Source organism: Cuculus canorus, chromosome 2 (assembly GCF_017976375.1).
Source record: "Cuculus canorus isolate bCucCan1 chromosome 2, bCucCan1.pri, whole genome shotgun sequence".
Lineage (NCBI taxonomy): Eukaryota > Metazoa > Chordata > Aves > Cuculiformes > Cuculidae > Cuculus > Cuculus canorus.
In genome coordinates, this window is record NC_071402.1 from 161,269,909 (window position 1) to 161,290,703 (window position 20,795).

At 60.2% G+C, this 20,795-nt stretch overlaps 2 protein-coding genes across 4 annotated transcripts; one reads left to right on the forward strand and one right to left on the reverse strand.

Moving 5' to 3' along the window:
• The first annotated feature begins 792 nt into the window (after positions 1-792).
• On the forward strand, positions 793-5,946 carry LRRC61 (leucine rich repeat containing 61). 3 transcript variants are annotated; one of them, XM_054058471.1, is made up of 2 exons: positions 793-851; positions 4,612-5,941. In XM_054058471.1, exon 2 carries the CDS (start codon positions 4,687-4,689, stop codon positions 5,497-5,499), a length of 813 nt encoding a protein of 270 aa, XP_053914446.1. In that variant the 5' UTR covers positions 793-851; positions 4,612-4,686; the 3' UTR covers positions 5,500-5,941. The 3 variants fall into 3 exon arrangements, with proteins under 3 accessions (XP_053914446.1, XP_053914447.1, XP_053914445.1); XM_054058472.1 differs by lacking the exon at positions 793-851 and adding an exon at positions 1,061-1,177; XM_054058470.1 differs by lacking the exon at positions 793-851 and adding an exon at positions 3,361-3,661 and having other exon boundaries at positions 4,612-5,946.
• Positions 5,947-9,293: 3,347 nt separating this feature from the next.
• On the reverse strand, positions 9,294-19,729 carry RARRES2 (retinoic acid receptor responder 2). Its single transcript, XM_054058479.1, has 7 exons — positions 19,264-19,729; positions 14,553-14,657; positions 13,023-13,127; positions 11,697-11,824; positions 9,850-9,950; positions 9,760-9,797; positions 9,294-9,530 (listed from the first exon to the last, which is right to left on the reverse strand). Exons 1-4 carry the CDS (start codon positions 19,429-19,431, stop codon positions 11,711-11,713), a joined length of 492 nt encoding a protein of 163 aa, XP_053914454.1. The 5' UTR covers positions 19,432-19,729; the 3' UTR covers positions 9,294-9,530; positions 9,760-9,797; positions 9,850-9,950; positions 11,697-11,710.
• Positions 19,730-20,795: the final 1,066 nt, after the last annotated feature.

The following is a 20,795-nucleotide window of genomic DNA, read 5'->3' on the forward strand; positions in this document are numbered from 1 at the left end:
GGCGGGAAGGAAGGGGTTAAAACGGAGGGAAGGGGTTAAAAGGCGGGAAAGGGGGAGGAAGGGGATAAAAGGTGAAGGTGGGGTGGGAGAGAAGGGGTTAAAATGGAGGGGTAAAGGGGGGTTAAAGGGGGTGGGGCGGGAAGGAAGGGGTTAAAAGGCGGGAAAGGGTTAAAAGGGTGGGGGTGGAGTGGATAGGAAGGGGTTAAAAGGCGGGAAAGGGGTTAAAAGGCAGGAGTTGAGCGGGAGGGAAGGGGTTAAAAGGCGGGAGGGGAGTGGATAGGAAGGGGTTAAAGTGCGGGAAGGGGTTAAAAGGGGTTGAAGGGGAGGAAGGGGTTAAAATGAAGGGGTAAAGGAGGGGTTAAAAGGCGGGGGCGGGGCGGGAGGGAAGGGGTTAAAAGGCGGGAAAGGGGTTAAAAGGGATTAAAAGGGGTTAAAAGGTGGGGGTGGAGCGGGAAGGAAGGGGTTAAAAGGCGGGAAAGGGGTTAAAAGGGATTAAAAGGGGTTAAAAGGTGGGGGCGGGGCGGGAAGGAAGGGGTTAAAAGGCGGGAAAGGGGTTAAAAGGGATTAAAAGGGGTTAAAAGGTGGGGTGGGGCGGGAGGGAAGGGGTTAAAGGGCGGGAAAGGGTTAAAAGGCGGGAGCGGGGCGGGAGGGAAGGGGTTAAAGGGGGGAGAAGGGGTTAACGGGGGCTGAAGGGGCGGGAAGGAAGGGGTTAACGGGCGGGGGGGGGCACCCGCTCCTCCCCCCTCCCCCCTCCCTTTTCCCCCCTCATTCCCCCCTCCCCTCCCCCCCCTCCGGTGACACTCACGGCGCTCTGGCGGTGTCGCCGCCGCCTCCGTCCCCGTCTCTTCCCGGTGGGTGTGCGGTGTCCCCCGTCCCGTCCCGGGCTGTCCCTCTCCCCTCCCCCCCCTACGTCCCGCTGTCGCTGTCGCTGTCGCTGTCGCTGTCGCTGTCGCTGTCGCTGTCGCTGTCGCTGTCGCTGCGATCGCGGCCCCGCAGGAGCCCCTCCCCTCCCTTCCCCCCCCCCCTCGTCTTCTGCCCCTTCCGGCGCCACTTCCGGGTCGGCACCATCGAGACGGCGGTGCGGGGATAGAGCGGCGCCATTGAGACGGCGGTGCGGGGACAGAGCGGCGCCACTGAGACGGCGGTGCGGGGATAGAGCGGCGCCATCGAGACGGCGGTGCGGGGATAGAGCGGCGCCACCGCGGAGGGAGGGGGAGGGAGTGGGGCGGTCTGGGCTCGATCCGGATCAACGAGGCGCGGGCGGACCCTGTCCCCATCCGGGCGTGATCCGGATTGAGGTCCCGGTTGGATCCGGATCCCCATCGGGGGCTGATTCGGATCAGAGTCCCTGTTCAATACGGATCCCGATCTGGGTTTGATCCGGATCACAGTCCCGGTTCACTCTGGATCCCGATCTGAGTTTGATTTGGATCGTGGTCCCAATTGAATCTGGATCCCAATCTGGGTTTGATCCGGATCCTGATTTGGACTTGATTCGGATCATGGTCCCGGTTTGATCCAGATCCGGATCTGAGTTTGACTTGGATCACGGTCCTGGTTCAATCCAGATCCCAATCTGGGCTTGATTTGGATCACAGTCCGGGTTTGATCCAGATTGAGGCCCAGGTTCAATCTGGATCCTCATCTGGGTTTGATTTGGATCATGGTCCTGGTTCAGTCTGGATCTCAATTTGGGTTTGATTTGGATCACAGTCCCGGTTCAATCTGGATCCCAATCCGGGTTTGATCCGGATCCTGATTTGGACTTGATTCGGATCATGGTCCCGGTTCAATACAGATCCCGATCTGGGTTTGATCCAGATCACGGTCCAGGTTTGCTCTGGGTCCTGATCGGGGTTTGATTTGGACCACGGTCCCGGTTCAATCCGGATCCCAATCTGGTCTTGATTTGGATCACAGTCTGGGTTTGATCCGGATCATGGTCCCAGTGCAATCCAGATCCCAATCTGAGTTTGATCCAGATTGAGGTCCAGGTTCACTCTGGATCCTGATCTGGGTTTGATTCAGATCACAGTCCTGGTTTGATCCAGATCCCAATCTGGGTTTGATCCAGATCCCAGTCTGGGATTGATCTGGATCACAGTCCCGGTTCGCTCTGGATCCTGATCTGGGTTTGATTCGGATCACAGTCCCGGTTCAATGTGGATCTCAATTTGGGTTTGATCCGGATCCTGATTTGGACTTGATTCGGATCATGGTCCCGGTTCAATACAGATCCCGATCTGGACTTGATTTGGATCACAGTCCGGGTTTGATCCAGATCCCAATCTGGGTTTGATCCGGATCACAGTCCCGGTTTGCTCTGGATCCTGATCTGAGTTTGATTTGGATCATGGTCCCAATTCAATCTGGATCCCAATCTGGGTTTGATCCTGATCACAGTCCCGGTTCGATCCGAATCGCTCTGGGTTTGATCCGGATCACAGTCCTGGTTCGATCCGAATCGCTCTGGGTTTGATCCGGATCACAGTCCCGGTTTGATCCGAATCGCTCTGGGTTTGATCCGGATCACAGTCCCGGTTTGATCCGAATCGCTCTGGGTTTGATCCGGATCACAGTCCTGGTTTGATCTGAATCGCTCTGGGTTTGATCCGGATCACAGTCCCGGTTTGATCCGAATCGCTCTGGGTTTGATCCGGATCACAGTCCCGGTTCGATCCGAATCGCTCTGGGTTTGATCCGGATCACAGTCCCGGTTTGATCCGAATCGCTCTGGGTTTGATCCGGATCACAGTCCTGGTTTGATCCGAATCGCTCTGGGTTTGATCCGGATCACAGTCCTGGTTTGATCCGAATCGCTCTGGGTTTGATCCGGATCACAGTCCCGGTTCGATCCGAATCGCTCTGGGTTTGATCCGGATCACAGTCCCGGTTTGATCCGAATCGCTCTGGGTTTGATCCGGATCACAGTCCCGGTTCGATCCGAATCGCTCTGGGTTTGATCCGGATCACAGTCCCGGTTCGATCCGAATCGCTCTGGGTTTGATCCGGATCACAGTCCCGGTTTGATCCGAATCGCTCTGGGTTTGATCCGGATCACAGTCCCGGTTCGATCCGAATCGCTCTGGGTTTGATCCGGATCACAGTCCCGGTTTGATCCGAATCGCTCTGGGTTTGATCCGGATCACAGTCCCGGTTTGATCCGAATCGCTCTGGGTTTGATCCGGATCACAGTCCCGGTTCGATCCGAATCGCTCTGGGTTTGATCCGGATCACAGTGCCGGTTCGATCCGAATCGCTCTGGGTTTGATCCGGATCACAGTCCCGGTTTGATCCGAATCGCTCTGGGTTTGATCCGGATCACAGTCCCGGTTCGATCCGAATCGCTCTGGGTTTGATCCGGATCACAGTCCCGGTTCGATCCGAATCGCTCTGGGTTTGATCCGGATCACAGTCCTGGTTTGATCCGAATCGCTCTGGGTTTGATCCGGATCACAGTCCCGGTTCGATCCGGATCCCCATCTGCCTTTAATCCGGATTGAGGTCCCGCTTCGCTCTGGATTCGCTCTGAATTCGCTCCGCATTCCGCTCCGCTTTGGCTGTTGATTTGGGGTCGATTCCCCTTTAAGAGGGGGGGGCGGACTATTATGGGATGGCGGCTCGGCGGGGGCGGAGCCTGAGGGGCCGCCGGGACCGGGACGTGAGTGGGGGGGGAGGGGAGGAGGGACCCCCGACCCACAGCGCCCTCTGCCCCACAGCGCCCTCTGCCCCACATCACCCTCTGCCCCACAGCCCCCTCTGCCCCACAGCGCCCTCTGCCCCACATCATCCTCTGCCCCACAGCGCCCTCTGCCCCACAGCGCCCTCTGCCCCACATCACCCTCTGCCCCACAGCATCTTCTGCCCCACAGCTCCCCATGGTTGGGGGGTGGTGGGACCCCATGGCCACGTCCCCCACGTGTCCCCCACCCCAGAGGTCCCCATGGATAGGGGGTGGTGGGACCCCATGGGCACATAGAGGTGGTGGTGGGTCCCCATGGCCACGTCCCCCACGTGTCCCCACACCCCACAGCTCCCCATGGCCACATAGAGATGGTGGTGGGACTCCATATCCATGTAGAGGTGGTGGTGGGTCCCCATGGTCACATCCCACATATGTCCCCACACCCCAGAGGTCCCCATGGATGGGGGGTGGTGGGACCCCATGGCCACATCCCCCACGTGTCCCCACACCCCAGAGGTCCCCATGGCGACGGGGGTTGGTGGGACCCTATGGCCACGTAGAGGGGGTGGTGGGTCCCCATGGCCACATCCCATGTGTGTCCCCACACCCCAGAGGTCCCCATGGCCACGTAGAGGAGGTGGTGGTGGGTCCCCATGGCCACGTCCCCCATGTGTCCCCACACCCCAGAGGTCCCCATGGCCACATAGAGGTGGTGGTGGGTCCCCATGGCCACATCCCCCACCCCAGAGGTCCCCATGGCCACGTAGGGGTGGTGGTGGGACTCCATATCCACGTAGAGGAGGTGGTGGTGGGTCCCCATGGCCACATCCCCCACGTGTCCCCACACCCCGATCTCCTCGCGCTCTCCCACCCCACAGCCGATGCTCCACGAAGGCCCAACCCTGTGTCCATCTCCTCCCCTCAAGGTGTGGAAGCCGAGGAGATCCGTGTCCATCTCCTCCCCTCAAGGTGTGGAAGCCGAGGAGATCCATCCACCAGGAATGGAGCCCCACGGCGACACCGCCGAGGAGAAGGAGAAGGAGGAGGACGAGGAGGAGGAAGAAGAAGGGGTGACCATCACAGCTGAGCTCCTCAAGGCCACCACGGGCGACTTCACCCTGGAGTCCATCCTCCTCCTGAAGCTCCGCGCCCGCGGCATCGTCCGCTTGGGCTCTTTGGGCCATTGCACCAACCTGGAATGGTTGGACCTCTCCAGGAACTCCATTGTCCGCTTGGACCCTTTGGCCACCCTCAAGTCCCTCTCGGTCCTCAACGTGGCCCACAACCGCGTGGTCAACCTGGAACCCCTACGATGGTGTCCCAACCTGCAGAGCCTCAACGTGGCCGGGAACCCCCTGAAGGACCTCCAGCAGCTTCGGTGCTTGATGGGACTCCAACGCTTGGAGAACCTTCGCCTTCGTGACCCCACGGCGCCTCTGGAGAACCCTCTTTGCTCGGCGTCCACCTATCGGTCCACCTTGGTGGAGATGTTCCCCAACCTCAAAGCCATCGATGGAGAACGCATCTCTGGACGTGGAGAAGAGCTCTTGGGGCTCTGGGAAGATCTGGAGAGCTTCTCGGGATCTTCTGGAGGAGATGAGGTGGAACGTTGCGGTGGGGTTGAACCGTGGGTGGAAGCGGAGTTCTGGGAGCCGCGGCTGAGCCGGAGGAGGTCCATCGTGGAAGAAGCCTACAGGCAGTTTGGAGAAGTGGTGGAGGAGTGCCGGGAGCTGAGCAGAAGCGCCGAGGACACCATCGCGCGCGCCCGGAGGGCACTGAGCGGCTCCTCAGAGCCCAACTCCTACGTCTTCTGAGCTCCGGGAGAGGGGGAGAGTCACCACCATCATCATCAGCGTCAGCGTCATCGTCATCTTGACCTGGGCCTGCCTGGAGGGACCATGAGGGACCATGAGGGACACTGAGGGACACTGAGGGACCACAAGGAACCATGAGGAACCATGAGGGACACTGAGGAACCATGAGGGACCATGAGGGACACTGAGGAACCATGAGGAACCATGAGGGACACTGAGGAACCATGAGGGACACTGAGGAACCATGAGGGACCATGAGGGACACTGAGGAACCATGAGGGACACTGAGGAACCATGAGGGACCATGAGGGACACTGAGGAACCATGAGGGACACTGAGGAACCATGAGGGACCATGAGGGACACTGAGGAACCATGAGGGACCATGAGGGACCATGAGGGACACTGAGGAACCGTGAGGGACACTGAGGAACCATGAGGGACCATGAGGAACCATGAGGAACACTGAGGAACCATGAGGGACACTGAGGAACCATGAGGGACCATGAGGGACACTGAGGAACCATGAGGGACCATGAGGAACCATGAGGAACCGTGAGGAACCCTGAGGAACCACGAGGAACCATGAGGAACCATGAAGAACCATGAGGGACACTGAGGGACCATGAGGAACCATGAGGAACCACGAGGAACCATGAGGAACCACGAGGAACCATGAGGAACCATGAAGAACCATGAGGGACACTGAGGGACCATGAGGAACCATGAGGAACCACGAGGAACCATGAGGAACCATGAGGGACCATGAGGAACCCTGAGGAACCATGAGGAACCATGAGGGACACTGAGGAACCACGAGGAACCATGAGGAACCGTGAGGAACCACAAGGAACCTTGAGGAACCCAACCTCTCCTGCAGGCTGGAGGAACCCTGAGGGACATTGAGGAACCACGAAGAACCATGAGGAATCATGAGGGACACTGAGGAACCACAAGGAACCATGAGGAACCGTGAGGAACCACAAGGAACCTTGAGGAACCCAACCTCTCCTGCAGGCTGGAGGGACACTGAGGAACCATGAAGGACTGTGAGGAACCATGAAGAACCACGAGGAACCACGAGGAACCCTGAGGGACACTGAGGAACTGTGAGGAACCATGAAGAACCCTGAGGAACCATGAGGAACCATGAGGGACACTGAGGAACCACAAGGAACCTTGAGGAACCACGAGGAACCCAACCTCTCCTGCAGGCTGGAGGAACCCTGAGGGACATTGAGGAACCACGAGGAACCATGAAGAACCCTGAGGAGCCACGAGGAACTGTGAGGGACACTGAAGAACCATGAGGAACCACGAGGAACCATGAGGAACCCTGAGGAACTGTGAGGAACCTTGAGGAACCCAACCTCTCCTGCAGGCCGGAGGAACCCTGAGGGACATTGAGGAACCATGAAGGACTGTGAGGAACCATGAAGAACCATGAGGAACCACGAGGAACCATGAGGGACACTGAGGAACCGTGAGGAACCCAACCTCTCCTGCAGGCTGGAGGAACCCTGAGGAACCATGAAGAACCCTGAGAAACTGTGAGGAACCACAAGGAACCATGAGGGACACTGAGGAACCACGAGGAACCATGAGGAACCCTGAGGAACTGTGAGGAACCATGAAGAACTGTGAGGGACTCTGAGGAACCCTGAGGAACTCTGAGGACCCCAACATCTCCTGGAGGCTCTGGGCTGCTGGAGGAGCCGTGAGGAACCCTGAGGAACCATGAAGAACTGTGAGGGACTGTGAGGAACTGTGAGGAACCACGAGGAACTGTGATGAACCTTGAGGAACCCAACCTCTCCTGCAGGCTGGAGGAACCCTGAGGAATCACGAGGAACCCTCCATCTCCCGGAGGCTCTGGGATGCTGGAGGAACCGTGAGGAACTGTGAGGAACCCTGAGGAACTGTGAGGAACCCTGAGGAACTACAAGGAACCATGAAGAACCATGTGGAACTGTGATGAACCCTGAGGAACCCAACCTCTTCTGCAGGCTGGAGGAACCCTGAGGAACCCTGAGGGACCATGAGGAACCCAACATCTCCTGGAGGCTCTGGGATGCTGGAGGAACCCTGAGGAACCCTGAGGAACCCTGAGGACCCCAACATCTCCTGGCGGCTCTGGGCTGCTGGAGGAACCCTGAGGAACCACGAGGAACCCTGAGGACCCCAACATCTCCTGGTGGCTCTGGGCTGCTGGAGGAACCCTGAGGAACCCTGAGGAACCCTGAGGAACCCTGAGGACCCCAACATCTCCTGGCGGCTCTGGGCTGCTGGAGGAACCCTGAGGAACCCTGAGGAACCCTGAGGACCCCAACATCTCCTGGCGGCTCTGGGCTGCTGGAGGAACCCCGAGGAACCCTGAGGACCCCAACATCTCCTGGAGGCTCTGCGCTGCTGGAGGAACTCTGAGGAACCCTGAGGAACCCTGAGGACCCCAACATCTCCTGGTGGCTCTGGGCTGCTGGAGAAGCCGTGAGGAACCCTGAGGAACCCTGAGGAACCCTGAGGAACCCCGAGGACCCCAACATCTCCTGGTGGCTCTGGGCTGCTGGAGGAGCCCTGAGGAACACTGAAGAACCCCGAGGAACCCTGAGGAACCCTGAGGACCCCAACATCTCCTGGCGGCTCTGGGCTGCTGGAGGAGCCCTGAGGAACCCTGAGGAACCCTGAGGACCCCAACATCTCCTGGCGGCTCTGGGCTGCTGGAGGAGCCCTGAGGAACCATCCTGAAGGTCACTCTCCTTTGCTCCATCGCTCTGAAGGCTCCAAGATGGAAATGGGTCCTCCGAGTCCCCTCTGGAGCCGCAGTGGGAGCGGAGATGTCCTTTGGAGGACACCTCGAGCGCAGGAGAAGAGAGTGGAGCTGAGGGACCTTCGTGAGGACCTGGGGGTGCGGTGGGGACCCGGTGCGGTGGGGCAGTAAAGATGTGTTGTCCTCCAAACCCCTCTCAGATGTGTCCTCCTGAGCAAGCGGGGAGGGTCTCGGCTCCACCCGTGGTCCCGGTGTCCTCTTCTCCTGGGGGGGTGGAGGTGACCTCCAGAGGTGGAGGAACGTAGGGACGGAACCCACCACAGATGTCCCAACCCCGGGGTGAGAAGAACCGAGGAGACAACAGCGGCCACAGCTGAGCTTTACTGGGGGGGGGGGGGGGGCAGTGGGGGAGGAGCATCTCCAGGAACGTCCCAGGAGGAGCATCTCCAGGGGCTTCTCCAGGAGCATCCCATGAGGAGCATCTCCAGGAACGTCCTGAGAGGAGCATCTCCAGGAGCTTCTCCAGGAGCATCCTGGGAGGAGCATCTCCAGGAGCTTCTCCAGGAGCATCCTGAGAGGAGCATCTCCAGGAGCATCCTGAGAGGAGCACCTCCAGGACCATCCCATGAGGAGCACCTCCAGGAGCTTCTCCAGGACCGTCCTGGGAGGAGCATCTCCAGGATCGTCCCATGAGGAGCATCTCCAGGAGCACCTCCAGGACCATCCCATGAGGAGCACCTCCAGGACCATCCTGTGAGGAGCACCTCCAGGACATCCTGTGAGGAGCATCTCCAGGACTGTCCTGAGAGGATCATCTCCAGGAGCACCTCCAGGACCATCCCGTGAGGAGCACCTCCAGGACTGTCCCATGAGGAGCACCTTCAGGACCATCCTGTGAGGAGCATCTCCAGGATTGTCCCAGGAGGAGCATCTCCAGGACCATCCTGAGAGGATCATGTCCAGGAGCTTCTCCAGGACCATCCCATGAGGAGCATCTCCAGGACCATCCTGAGAGGATCACCTCCAGGAGCACCTCCAGGAGCATCCCATGAGGAGCACCTCCAGGAGCATCCCGTGAGGAGCACCTCCAGGACCATCCTGGGAGGAGAACCTCCAGGAGCTTCACCAGGACCATCCTGAGAGGAGCATCTCCAGGAACGTCCTGAGAGGAGCACCTCCAGGACCATCCCATGAGGAGCACCTCCAGGACCATCCCATGAGGAGCACCTCCAGGACCATCCCGTGAGGAGCACCTCCAGGAGCTTCTCCAGGACCGTCCTGGGAGGAGCATCTCCAGGATCGTCCCATGAGGAGCATCTCCAGGAGCTTCTCCAGGACCATCCTGAGAGGATCATCTCCAGGAGCACCTCCTGAGAGGATCATCTCCAGGACCTCCAGGAGCACCTCCAGGACCATCCCGGGAGGAGCATCTCCAGGAGCATCCTGAGAGGATCATCTCCAGGAGCTTCTCCAGGACCATCCCATGAGGAGGACCTCCAGGACCATCCTGAGAGGATCATCTCCAGGAGCTTCTCCAGGACCATCCCGTGAGGAGCACCTCCAGGACCATCCCGTGAGGAGCACCTCCAGGACCATCCCGGGAGGACGTGGAGTTGGGGGGCAGTAAGCGGTGGGGCCGGATGGGTCCCCTGAGGCCGCGTCCATCTCCTGACGCTGGTGGTGACCTGGAGAGAAGAGAGGACACAGCGAAGGGTTGGAGGTCCCACAGCTTTGGGTGGCGTTGGGTTGGGTTGGAGGGACCTCCAAAGCCATTGAGCTCCAAGCAGGGCCACCTCTGAGGTTGCTCCACCTCCATCCAACGTGGCCTTCAGCCCCACCAGGAGTGGGCTCTGGAGGTTCTCCTGGATGACCACTTGGAAGGGTGGAACCGTGGGGTGGGGTTGGGTTGGAGAAGACCTCAAAGCCCCCCCCCAACCCCACCGCGTCCTCGAGGACCACAACCACACGGCTTTTGGAGTCCTCCAGGGTTGGAGACTCCACCACCACCACCACCACCACCCTGGACGGTGATGGACAACGCCTTCCATGAAGAAACCTTTCCTGATGTCCCACCTGAAGCTCCCCCGGTGCCACCTGAGGTCCTTTCTTCTCATCCCACCCCTCCTCGTTCCTCGGAGAAGACCCAACGCCCACCTCCCCACAACCTCCTTTCCAGACGGAGGAGGTCCCCCCTCAAGGTCCTCTTCTCCAGGGTGGACACCTCTGAGATCCCTCAGCTGCTCCTCAGAACCTCAGAAGGTTCTCTTCTCCAGAACCTTCTCCAGAACCTTCTCCAGAACCTTCTCGGGACATTTGGTCCTCTTCTCCAGAGTGGACACCTCTGAGGTTCCTCAGCTGCTCCTCAGAACCCCTCTTCTCCAGAACCTTCTCCAGAACCTTCTCCAGAACCTTCTCCAGAACCTTCTCTGGACATTCGGTCCTCTTCTCCAGAGTGGACACCTCTGAGGTCCCTCAGCTGCTCCTCAGAACCCCTCTTCTCCAGAACCTTCTCCCAAACCTTCTCCAGAACCTTCTCCAGAACCTTCTCTGGACGTTCAGTCCTCTTCTCCAGGGTGGACACCTCTGAGGTCCCTCAGCTGCTCCTCAGAACCCCTCTTCTCCAGAACCTTCTCCAGAACCTTCTCCAGAACCTTTTCTGGACATTGGGTCCTCTTCTCCAGGGTGGACACCCCTGAGGTCCCTCAGCTGCTCCTCAGAACCCCTCTTCTCCAGAACCTTCTCCAGAACCTTCTCCAGAACCTTCTCCTGAACCTTCTCTGGACATTCGGTCCTCTTCTCCAGAGTGGACACCTCTGAGGTCCCTCAGCTGCTCCTCATAACCCCTCTTCTCCTGAACCTTTCCAGAACCTTCTCCAGAACCTTCTCCTGAACCTTCTCTGGACATTCAGTCCTCTTCTCCAGAGTGGACACCTCTGAGGTCCCTCAGCTGCTCCTCAGAACCCCTCTTCTCCAGAACCTTCTCCAGAACCTTCTCCAGAACCTTTTGTGGACATTTGGTCCTCTTCTCCAGAGTGGACACCTCTGAGGTCCCTCAGCTGCTCCTCAGAACCCCTCTTCTCCAGAACCTTCTCCAGAACCTTCTCCGGACGTTCTCCACCCCCTCAGAGTCCATCTTGGAGTGAGGGATCCAAAACTCAACCCAAGATTTGAGGTTGGACACCACTGAAGTCCACAGAGGACAATCCCTCCTCTGCTCTTGGTGGTCACTCCGAGCCAAGAAGTCCTCGGCCCCCTTTGACCACCTGGACCGGAGGTTCCTCGGTGGTTCTTGAGGTTGAGGAGAGTCCTCGGAGAGGCCCCGAGGAGACGCTCTGCCCTTAAGTGGAGGTCCATCTCCATCCCACCAGGACCTTTGGCTCTGGGTCTCCACCCAACCCCACCGGTGGTGGTGGTGGTGGTGGTCCACCTACCGGGAGGTCCTCTTCTAGGCCGGGAGCCCTTTGGAGAAGGCGAACATTCCGGGCAGGTAGAGCGACTCCGAGGCTTTGCCGGCGTCCTCCACCGCGCGGCACTCGGCCTCATCGCGCTGCCGCAGCTCCTGAGGGACCACCAGGAGGTCCCACCACCACCCCAGGAAGGTTCCAGCACCCACCATGAGGTCCCACCACCCCACCAGGACCTCCCACCACCTCACGAGGTCCCAACACCCACCATGAGGGTCCCACCACCCACCATGAAGGTTCCACCACCCCATGAAGGTCCCCACACCCACCACGAGGTCCCACCACCACCCCATGAAGGTTCCACCACCCACCATGAGGTCCCACCACCCCACCAGGACCTCCCACTGCCCCACCAGGACCTCCCACCACCTCACAAGGTCCCAACACCCACCATGAGGGTCTCAGCACCACCCCATGAAGGTCCCACCATCCACCACAAGGTCCCAATACCCACCACGAGGTCCCACCACCACCCCATGAAGGTTCCAGCACCCACCACGAGGTCCCACCACCCCACCAGGACCTCCCACCGCCCCACCAGGAGGTCCCACCACCTCACGAGGTCCCAACACCCACCATGAGGGTCCCACCACCACCCCATGAGGGTCCCACCACCACCCCATGAAGGTCCCACCACCCACCATGAAGGTCCCACCACCACCCCATGAAGGCCCCACCACCCCATGAAGGTCCCCGCACCCACCGCAAGGTCCCACCACCACCCCATGAAGGTCTCCATACCCACCACGAGGTCCCACCACCCACCATGAGGTCCCCACCACCCACCGTGAGGTCCCACCACCACCCCATGAAGGTCCCAGCACCCACAATGAGGTCCCACCACCCACCACGAGGTCCCACCACCACCCCATGAAGGTCCCACCATCCACCATGAGGGTCCCAGCACCACCCCATGAAGGTTCCACCACCCACCATGAGGTCCCACCACCCACCACGAGGTCCCACCACCACCCCATGAGGGTCCCATCACCCACCATGAGGTCCCACCACCCCACGAGGACCTCCCATCACCCCATGAGGACCTCCCACCGCCCCACGAGGACCTCCCACCACCCCATGAGGTCCCAACACCCACCATGAGGGTCCCACCATCCACCATGAAGGTTCCAGCACCCACCAAAGGTCCCACCACCACCCCATGAAGGCTCCCGCATCCACCATGAGGTCCCACCACCCACTATGAGGTCCCACCACCACCGCCGCCCCATGGAGGTCCCCCCGAGGTGGCGGTGGGCGCTGAGGTCCCCCGTGGGGCGCTGAGGTCCATCTCACCTTGACGGCCAAGTGGTGGCTTGGGCCACAGTTGTGGTATTTGTCCACCACTTTGGGGACATCGCTGGGGTCAAACTTGTAGCAGACCAGGCAGGACGGCTTCCTCTGGGGACACCGGGGACCTTCACCACCACCACCACCACGAGGTCCCAACCTCGGGGGCACCAAAGACCTCCAACCAGGGCCACCTCCCATGGGATGGAGCTCTGAGCTCCGTCCATCCTGACCTTCAGCACCCACCAGGAGGTCCCACCACCACCCCATGAAGGTTCCAGCAACCACCACGAGGTCCCACCACCACCCCATGAAGGTTCCACCACCCCATGAGGTCCCACCACCCACCATGAGGGTTCCAGCACCCACCACGAGGTCCCATCACCACTCCATGAAGGTCCCACCACCCACCACGAGGTCCCACCACCACCCCATGAAGGTCCCACCACCCCATGAAGGTCCCAGCACCACCCCATGAGGTCCCACCACCACCCCATGAAGGTCTCAGCACCACCCCATGAAGGTTCCACCACCCCATGAAGGTCCCCGCACCCACCATGAGGTCCCACCACCCACCATGAGGGTTCCAGCACCCACCACGAGGTCCCATCACCCACCATGAGGTCCCACCACCACCCCATGAGGGTCCCATCACCCACCACGAGGTCCCACCACCACCCCATGAAGGTTCCACCACCCCATGAAGGTCCCACCACCCACCATGAGGTCCCACCACCACCCCATGAGGGTCTCACCACCCACCACGAGGTCCCAGCACCCACCATGAGGTCCCACCACCACCCCATGAAGGTCCCACCACCCCATGAAGGTCCCCACACCCACCACAAGGTCCCACCACCACCCCATGAGGGTCTCAGCACACACCATGAGGTCCCACCACCACCCCATGAGGGTTCCAGCACCACCACATGAAGGTCCCAGCATCCACCATGAGGTCCCACCACCCACCACGAGGTCCCACCACCACCCTATGAAGGTTCCAGCACCCACCATGAGGTCCCACCACCACCCCATGAAGGTCCCATCACCCACCATGAGGTCTCACCACCACCCCATGAGGTCCCACCACCACCCCATGAAGGTTCCACCACCCCATGAAGGTCCCCGCACCCACCATGAAGGTCCCACCACCACCCCATGAAGGTCTCAGCACCCGGATGGGCTCTGGGAGGTTCTGGTTGACCATAAGTTGGACTCATGGACGAGCAGGACCTCCCCTTTTGGCCTCTTTGAACCTCCTGAGGTCCTCCAGCCCCACCTCTCCCTCCTGTCCAGGTCCCCCCTGAGATGCCACCGCACCCCTCTGGTGGGACCACCGCCCCTCTCACCTTGAGGGTCACCTACAAACCCTCCCATCTTCTGGAGAGGTCATCAATGACTCTATTGAAGAGCGTTGGTCCACATATGGACCATGGAGGGCCACCACCGGTGACGGATCCCCGTGTGGCCGTTGAGCTCTTGGCCGGTGGCCCGAGGGGACGGACGGGAGGACAACCGCTGGTGGCCCCGACTCACCCGGTTCTCCAGAGCTCTGCAGTTGTGGCGCTGCGGTGACCTCTTCCTGCAGGTCGTCTGCACCAGGGTGACCTTCAACTGCACAAACGTCCCCGAGGAGTCCTCCTGGGGGGGACACAAAGGAGGACACCTCACCAACCGAGAGGGACCTCTGGAGAGCCCCTTGGGGAGAACCTCCTTGAGAACCTCCATGAGAACCTCTTTGAGAACCTCCATGAGAACCTCTTTGAGAACCTCCTTGAGAACCTCCTTGAGAACCTCTTTGAGAACCTCCATGAGAACCTCCTTGAGAACCTCTTTGAGAACCTCTTTGAGAACCTCCTTGAGGACCTCCATGAGAACCTCCATGAGAACCTCCATGAGAACCTCTTTGAGAACCTCTTTGAGAACCTCCTTGAGAACCTCCATGAGAACCTCTTTGAGAACCTCCTTGAGAACCTCCATGAGAACCTCCTTGAGAACCTCTTTGAGAACCTCCATGAGAACCTCCTTGAGAACCTCTTTGAGAACCTCCATGAGAACCTCCTTGAGAACCTCCTTGAGAACCTCTTTGAGAACCTCTTTGAGAACCTCCTTGAGAACCTCCTTGAGAACCTCCTTGAGAACCTCCTTGAGAACCTCCACAGTGGCCCCAACTGAAGGCCTTTGGTGCCCTCAGAACCTCCTGAAGAACATCTGAGGAACCATCTCGGCGGTTCCACCAACACCGGGATGAGGGGAGGAGGGGCAAAACCCACCTTCTCCTGAGGACCCACCCCAAACTGGGGACCCCCAAAGCCCAATCTGGGTCCTCTCCTCCCTCTGGGACCCTCTGTCACCACCCAACCCCACCCCAAGCTCATGGTCACCATCTCCTCCACCTTCAGCCTCTCCAGGAGGTCCAAAGCCCCCCAGAACCCCCCTGAGACCCCATTTTAGGACCCCCAAACCCCCCCTTTAGGACCCTCTACCACCATCCAACCCCACCCCAAGATCACGGTCACCATCTCCACCCCTTCCAGGAGGTCCAAAGCCCCCCAGAACCCCCCTGGGACCCCATTTTATGCCCTCCAAACCCCCCTTTAGGACCCTCCACCACCACCCAACCCCACCCCAAGCTCATGGTCACCATCTCCCCCACCTTCCCCCATCCCCACCTCCTCCAGGAGGTCCAAAGCCCCCCAGAACCCCTCTGAGACCCCATTTTAGGACCCCCAAACCCTCTCTTTAGGACCCAACCCCACCCCAAGCTCATGGTCACCATCTCCTCCACCCTCAGCCTCTCCAGGAGGTCCAAAGCCCCCCAGAACCCCCTGAGACTCCATTTTAGGTCCCCCCAAACCCCCTCTTTAGGACCCAACCCCACCCCAAGCTCATGGTCACCATCTCCTCCACCTTCCCCCACACCCACCTCCTCCAGGAGGTCCAAAGCCCCCCAGAACCCCCCTGAGACCTCATTTTAGGTCCCCCCCAAACCCCCTCGATAGGACCCAACCCCACCCCAAGCTCATGGTCACCATCTCCCCCACCTTCAGCCTCTCCAGGAGGTCCAAAGCCCCCCAGAACCCCCCTGAGACCCCATTTTAGGACCCCCAAACCCCCCTTTAAGACCTTCTACCACCATCCAACCCCACCCCAAGCTCATGGTCACCATCTCCCACACTTTTCCCCTTCCCCACCTCCTCCAGGAGGTCCAAAGCCCCCCAGAACCCCCCCGAGACCCCATTTCAGGACCCCCAAACCCCCCCCTTTAGGACCCTCCGTCACCACCCAACCCCACCCCAAGCTCATGGTCACCATCTCCTCCACCCTCAGCCTCTCCAGGAGGTCCAAAGCCCCCCAGAACCCCCTGAGACCCCATTTCAGGACCCCCAAACCCCCCTTTAAGACCCTCCACCACCACCCAACCCCACCCCAAGCTCATGGTCACCATCTCCTCCACCTTCCCCCATCCCCACCTCCTCCAGGAGGTCCAAAGCCCCCCAGAACCCCCTGAGACTCCATTTTAGGTCCCCTCAAACCCCCTCTTTAGGACCCAACCCCATCCCAAGCTCATGGTCACCATTTCCTCCACCTTCAGCTTCTCCAGGAGGTCCAAAACCCCCCAGAACCCCCCTGAGACCCCATTTTAGGTCCCTCAAACCCCCCTTTTAGGACCCTCCACCACCATCCAACCCCACCCCAAGCTCATGGTCACCATCTCCTCCACCTTCAGCCTCTCCAGGAGGTCCAAAGCCCCCCAGAAGCCCCCTGAGACCCCATTTTAGGACCCCCAAACCCCCCTTTAAGACCTTCTACCACCATCCAACCCCACCCCAAGATCATGGTCACCATCTCCCACACTTTTCCCCTTCCCCACCTCCTCCAGGAGGTCCAAAGCCCCCCAGAAGCCCCCCTGAGACCCCATTTTAGGCCCTCCAAACCCCCTCTTTAGGACCCAACCCCACCCCAAGCTCATGGTCACCATCTCCCCCACCTTCAGCCTCTCCAGGAGGTCCAAACCCCCCCAGAACCCCCCTGAGACCCCATTTTAGGACCCCCAACCCCCTCTTTAGGACCCAACCCCACCCCAAGCTCATGGTCACCATCTCCCCCACCTTCCCCCATCCCCACCTCCTCCAGGAGGTCCAAAGCCCCCCAGAACCCCCCCGAGACCCCATTTTAGGACCCCCAAACCCCCCCTTTAGGACCCAACCCCACCCCAAGCTCATGGTCACCATCTCCTCCACCTTCCCCCATCCCCACCTCCTCCAGGAGGTCCAAACCCCCCCAGAACCCCCCTGAGACCCCATTTTATGCCCCCCAAACCCCCCCTTTAGGACCCTCTGTCACCACCCAACCCCACCCCAAGCTCATGGTCACCATCTCCTCCACCCTCAGCCTCTCCAGGAGGTCCATGGTCATCCAGAACCCCCCTGAGACCCCATTTTAGGTCCCCCCCAACCCCCCTCTATAGGACCCAACCCCACCCCAAGCTCATGGTCACCATCTCCCCCACCCTCAGCCTCTCCAGGAGGTCCAAAGCCCCCCAGAACCCCCCTGAGAACCCATTTTAGGCCCTCCAAACCCCCTCTTTAGGACCCTCCACCACCACCCAACGCTCATGGTCACCATCTCCTCCACCTTCAGCCTCTCCAGGAGGTCCAAACCCCCCAGAACTCCCCTGAGACCCCATTTTAGGCCCCCCCCAACCCCCCTCTTTAGGACCCAACCCCACCCCAAGCTCATGGTCACCTTCTCCTCCGCCTTCAGCTTCTCCAGGAGGTCCAAAGCCCCCCAGAACCCCCCCGAGACCCCATTTTAGGACCCCCAAACCCCCCCTTTAGGACCCTCTACCACCATCCAACCCCACCCCAAGCTCATGGTCACCATCTCCACCCCTTCCAGGAGGTCCATGGTCATCCAGAAGCCCCCTGAGACCCCTTTTAGGACCCCCAAACCCCCTCTTTAGGACCCAACCCCACCCCAAGCTCATGGTCACCATCTCCCCCACCTTCCCCCATCCCCACCTCCTCCAGGAGGTCCAAAGCCCCCCAGAACCCCTCTGAGACCCCATTTTAGGACCCCCAAACCCTCTCTTTAGGACCCAACCCCACCCCAAGCTCATGGTCACCATCTCCTCCACCTTCAGCCTCTCCAGGAGGTCCAAACCCCTCCAGAACCCCCCTGAGACCCCATTTTAGGACCCCAAACCCCCTCTTTAGGACCCAACCCCACCCCAAGCTCATGGTCACCATCTCCCCCACCTTCCCCCATCCCCACCTCCTCCAGGAGGTCCAAAGCCCCCCAGAACCCCCCTGGGACCCCATTTTAGGACCCCCAAACCCCCCCTTTAGGACCCTCCACCACCACCCAACCCCACCCCAAGCTCATGGTCACCATCTCCCCCACCTTCAGCCTCTCCAGGAGGTCCAAAGCCCCCCAGAACCCCCCCGAGACCCCATTTCAGGACCCCCAAACACCCCCTTTAGGACCCTCCACCACCACCCAACCCCACCCCAAGCTCATGGTCACCATCTCCTCCACCCTCAGCCTCTCCAGGAGGTCCAAAGCCCCCCAGAAGCCCCCCTGAGACCCCATTTTATGTCCTCCAAACCCCCCCTTTAGGACCCTCCACCACCATCCAACCCCACCCCAAGCTCATGGTCACCATCTCCCCCACCTTCCCCCATCCCCACCTCCTCCAGGAGGTCCAAAGCCCCCCAGAACCCCCCTGAGACCCCATTTTATGCCCCCCAGATCCCCCCTTTAGGACCCTCCACCACCATCCAACCCCACCCCAAGCTCATGGTCACCATCTCCTCCACCTTCAGCCTCTCCAGGAGGTCCAAAGCCCCCCAGAACCCCCCTGAGACCCCATTTTAGGCCCTCCAAACCCCCTCTTTAGGACCCAACCCCACCCCAAGCTCATGGTCACCATCTCCCCCACCTTCCCCCATCCCCACCTCCTCCAGGAGGTCCAAAGCCCCCCAGAACCCCCCTGAGACCCCATTTTAGGTCCTCCCCAACCCCCCTCTTTAGGACCCAACCCCACCCCAAGCTCATGGTCACCATCTCCCCCACCTTCAGCCTCTCCAGGAGGTCCAAAGCCCCCCAGAACCCCCCCGAGACCCCATTTTAGGCCCCCCCCAACCCCTCTCTTTAGGACCCAACCCCACCCCAAGATCTTGTCCACTCCCTTGGAGGTCCCCCACCCCCCTGGAGGTCCCCCACCCCCCTGGAGGTCCCTCACCCTCTCCACGGCTCCTTCCACCGTTTGCTCCTTGAAGACGAAGCTCCCGCTGTTGCGTCCGTTGAAATACTCCACCACTTCGCGGAGGACCCTTCGCTGCAGCGGCGTTTGCCCGGCGCCCACCAGGGCCACCAAAGCCACCGAGAAGAAGACCACCGAGAACTTCATCCCTTTCCCCTTTCGGGTTGACCCTTGGAGAACGTCACCGATCGATGGTTTGGTCTTTCATTAACCGATGTCCTGGGATCTGCGCCGGCTTTGATGTCTCCTCCTCCTTCTCCTCCTCTCCCCGTGGTGGCCCCTTCGGCATGGCCGGAGGGAGGAGGGGTTGGACACCGCCGTGAGGAACGTCAACATCACCCCACGGGGGTCAACCACAGCTTCATCCGGCGCCGAAAGACCTTCTGGGGGACCTCAAGGGGGATAAAGTCCCCCCACCTTGGGGCCAAATCATGTCCGGCGTGGCTCGAGGTTCATGCGGTGGTGGGAGGTCTCCACCTCATGGGGTTCTTGGGTGGTTGGAGGGGGAGATTTGGGACAGCCCTGAAGGGGTTGGAGAGGGGGGAAAAAGATGGAGAAGGAACACCGGTGGGGTTTCTCCGATGGGATTCGTAACGTGAGGAAACCACTGCGGTGGTCTTCCCACCGGGGGAGACCTTCTACCATGGATTGATGGAGTCCACCTCGTGGGATCACAGCATGGGGTGGGTTGGAAGGACCTCAAAGCCCATCCCTTTGGGTGGAACTGGAGGGGCTTTGAGGTCCTTCCAACCCAACCCATGGTTCTACGATTCCAATGGGATATCAACCAGAACCCCCAGATCCCATCCCTGGAGGGGTTGAAGGCCACCATGGATGGACCTTGGAGCAACCTCATCCATGGGAGGTGTCCCGGGATGATCTTTGAGGTCCTTCCAACCCAACCCATGGTGGCCATGGGCCGGATGAGCCGTGAGGAACGTCAACATCGCCCCATGGGGGTCAACCACAGCTTCATCCGGCGCCGAAAGACCTTCTGGGGGACCTCAAGGGGGATAAAGTCCCCCCACCTTGGGGCCAAATCATGTCCGGCGCCGCTCGAGGTTCATGCGGTGGTGGGAGGTCACCACCTCATGGGGTTCTTGGGTGGTTGGAGGGGGAGATTTGGGGCAGCCCTGAAGGGGTTGGAGAGGGGGGAAAAAGATGGAGAAGGAACACCGGTGGGGTTTCTCCGATGGGATTCGTAACGTGGGGAAACCACAGCGGTGGTCTTCCCACCGGGGGAGACCTTCCACCATGGATTGAGGGAGTCCACGTCGTGGGATCACAGCATGGAACCATGGGGTGGGTTGGAAGGACCTCAAAGCCCATCCCTTTGGGTGGAACTGGAGGGGCTTTGAGGTCCTTCCAACCCAACCCATGGTTCTACGATTCCAATGGGACATCAAACAGAACCCCCTGATCCCATCCCTGGAGGTGTTGAAGGCCACGTTGGACGGTTCTTGGAGCCCCTGATCCCGTGGGAGGTGTCCCTGGTTGGAACTGGATGAGCT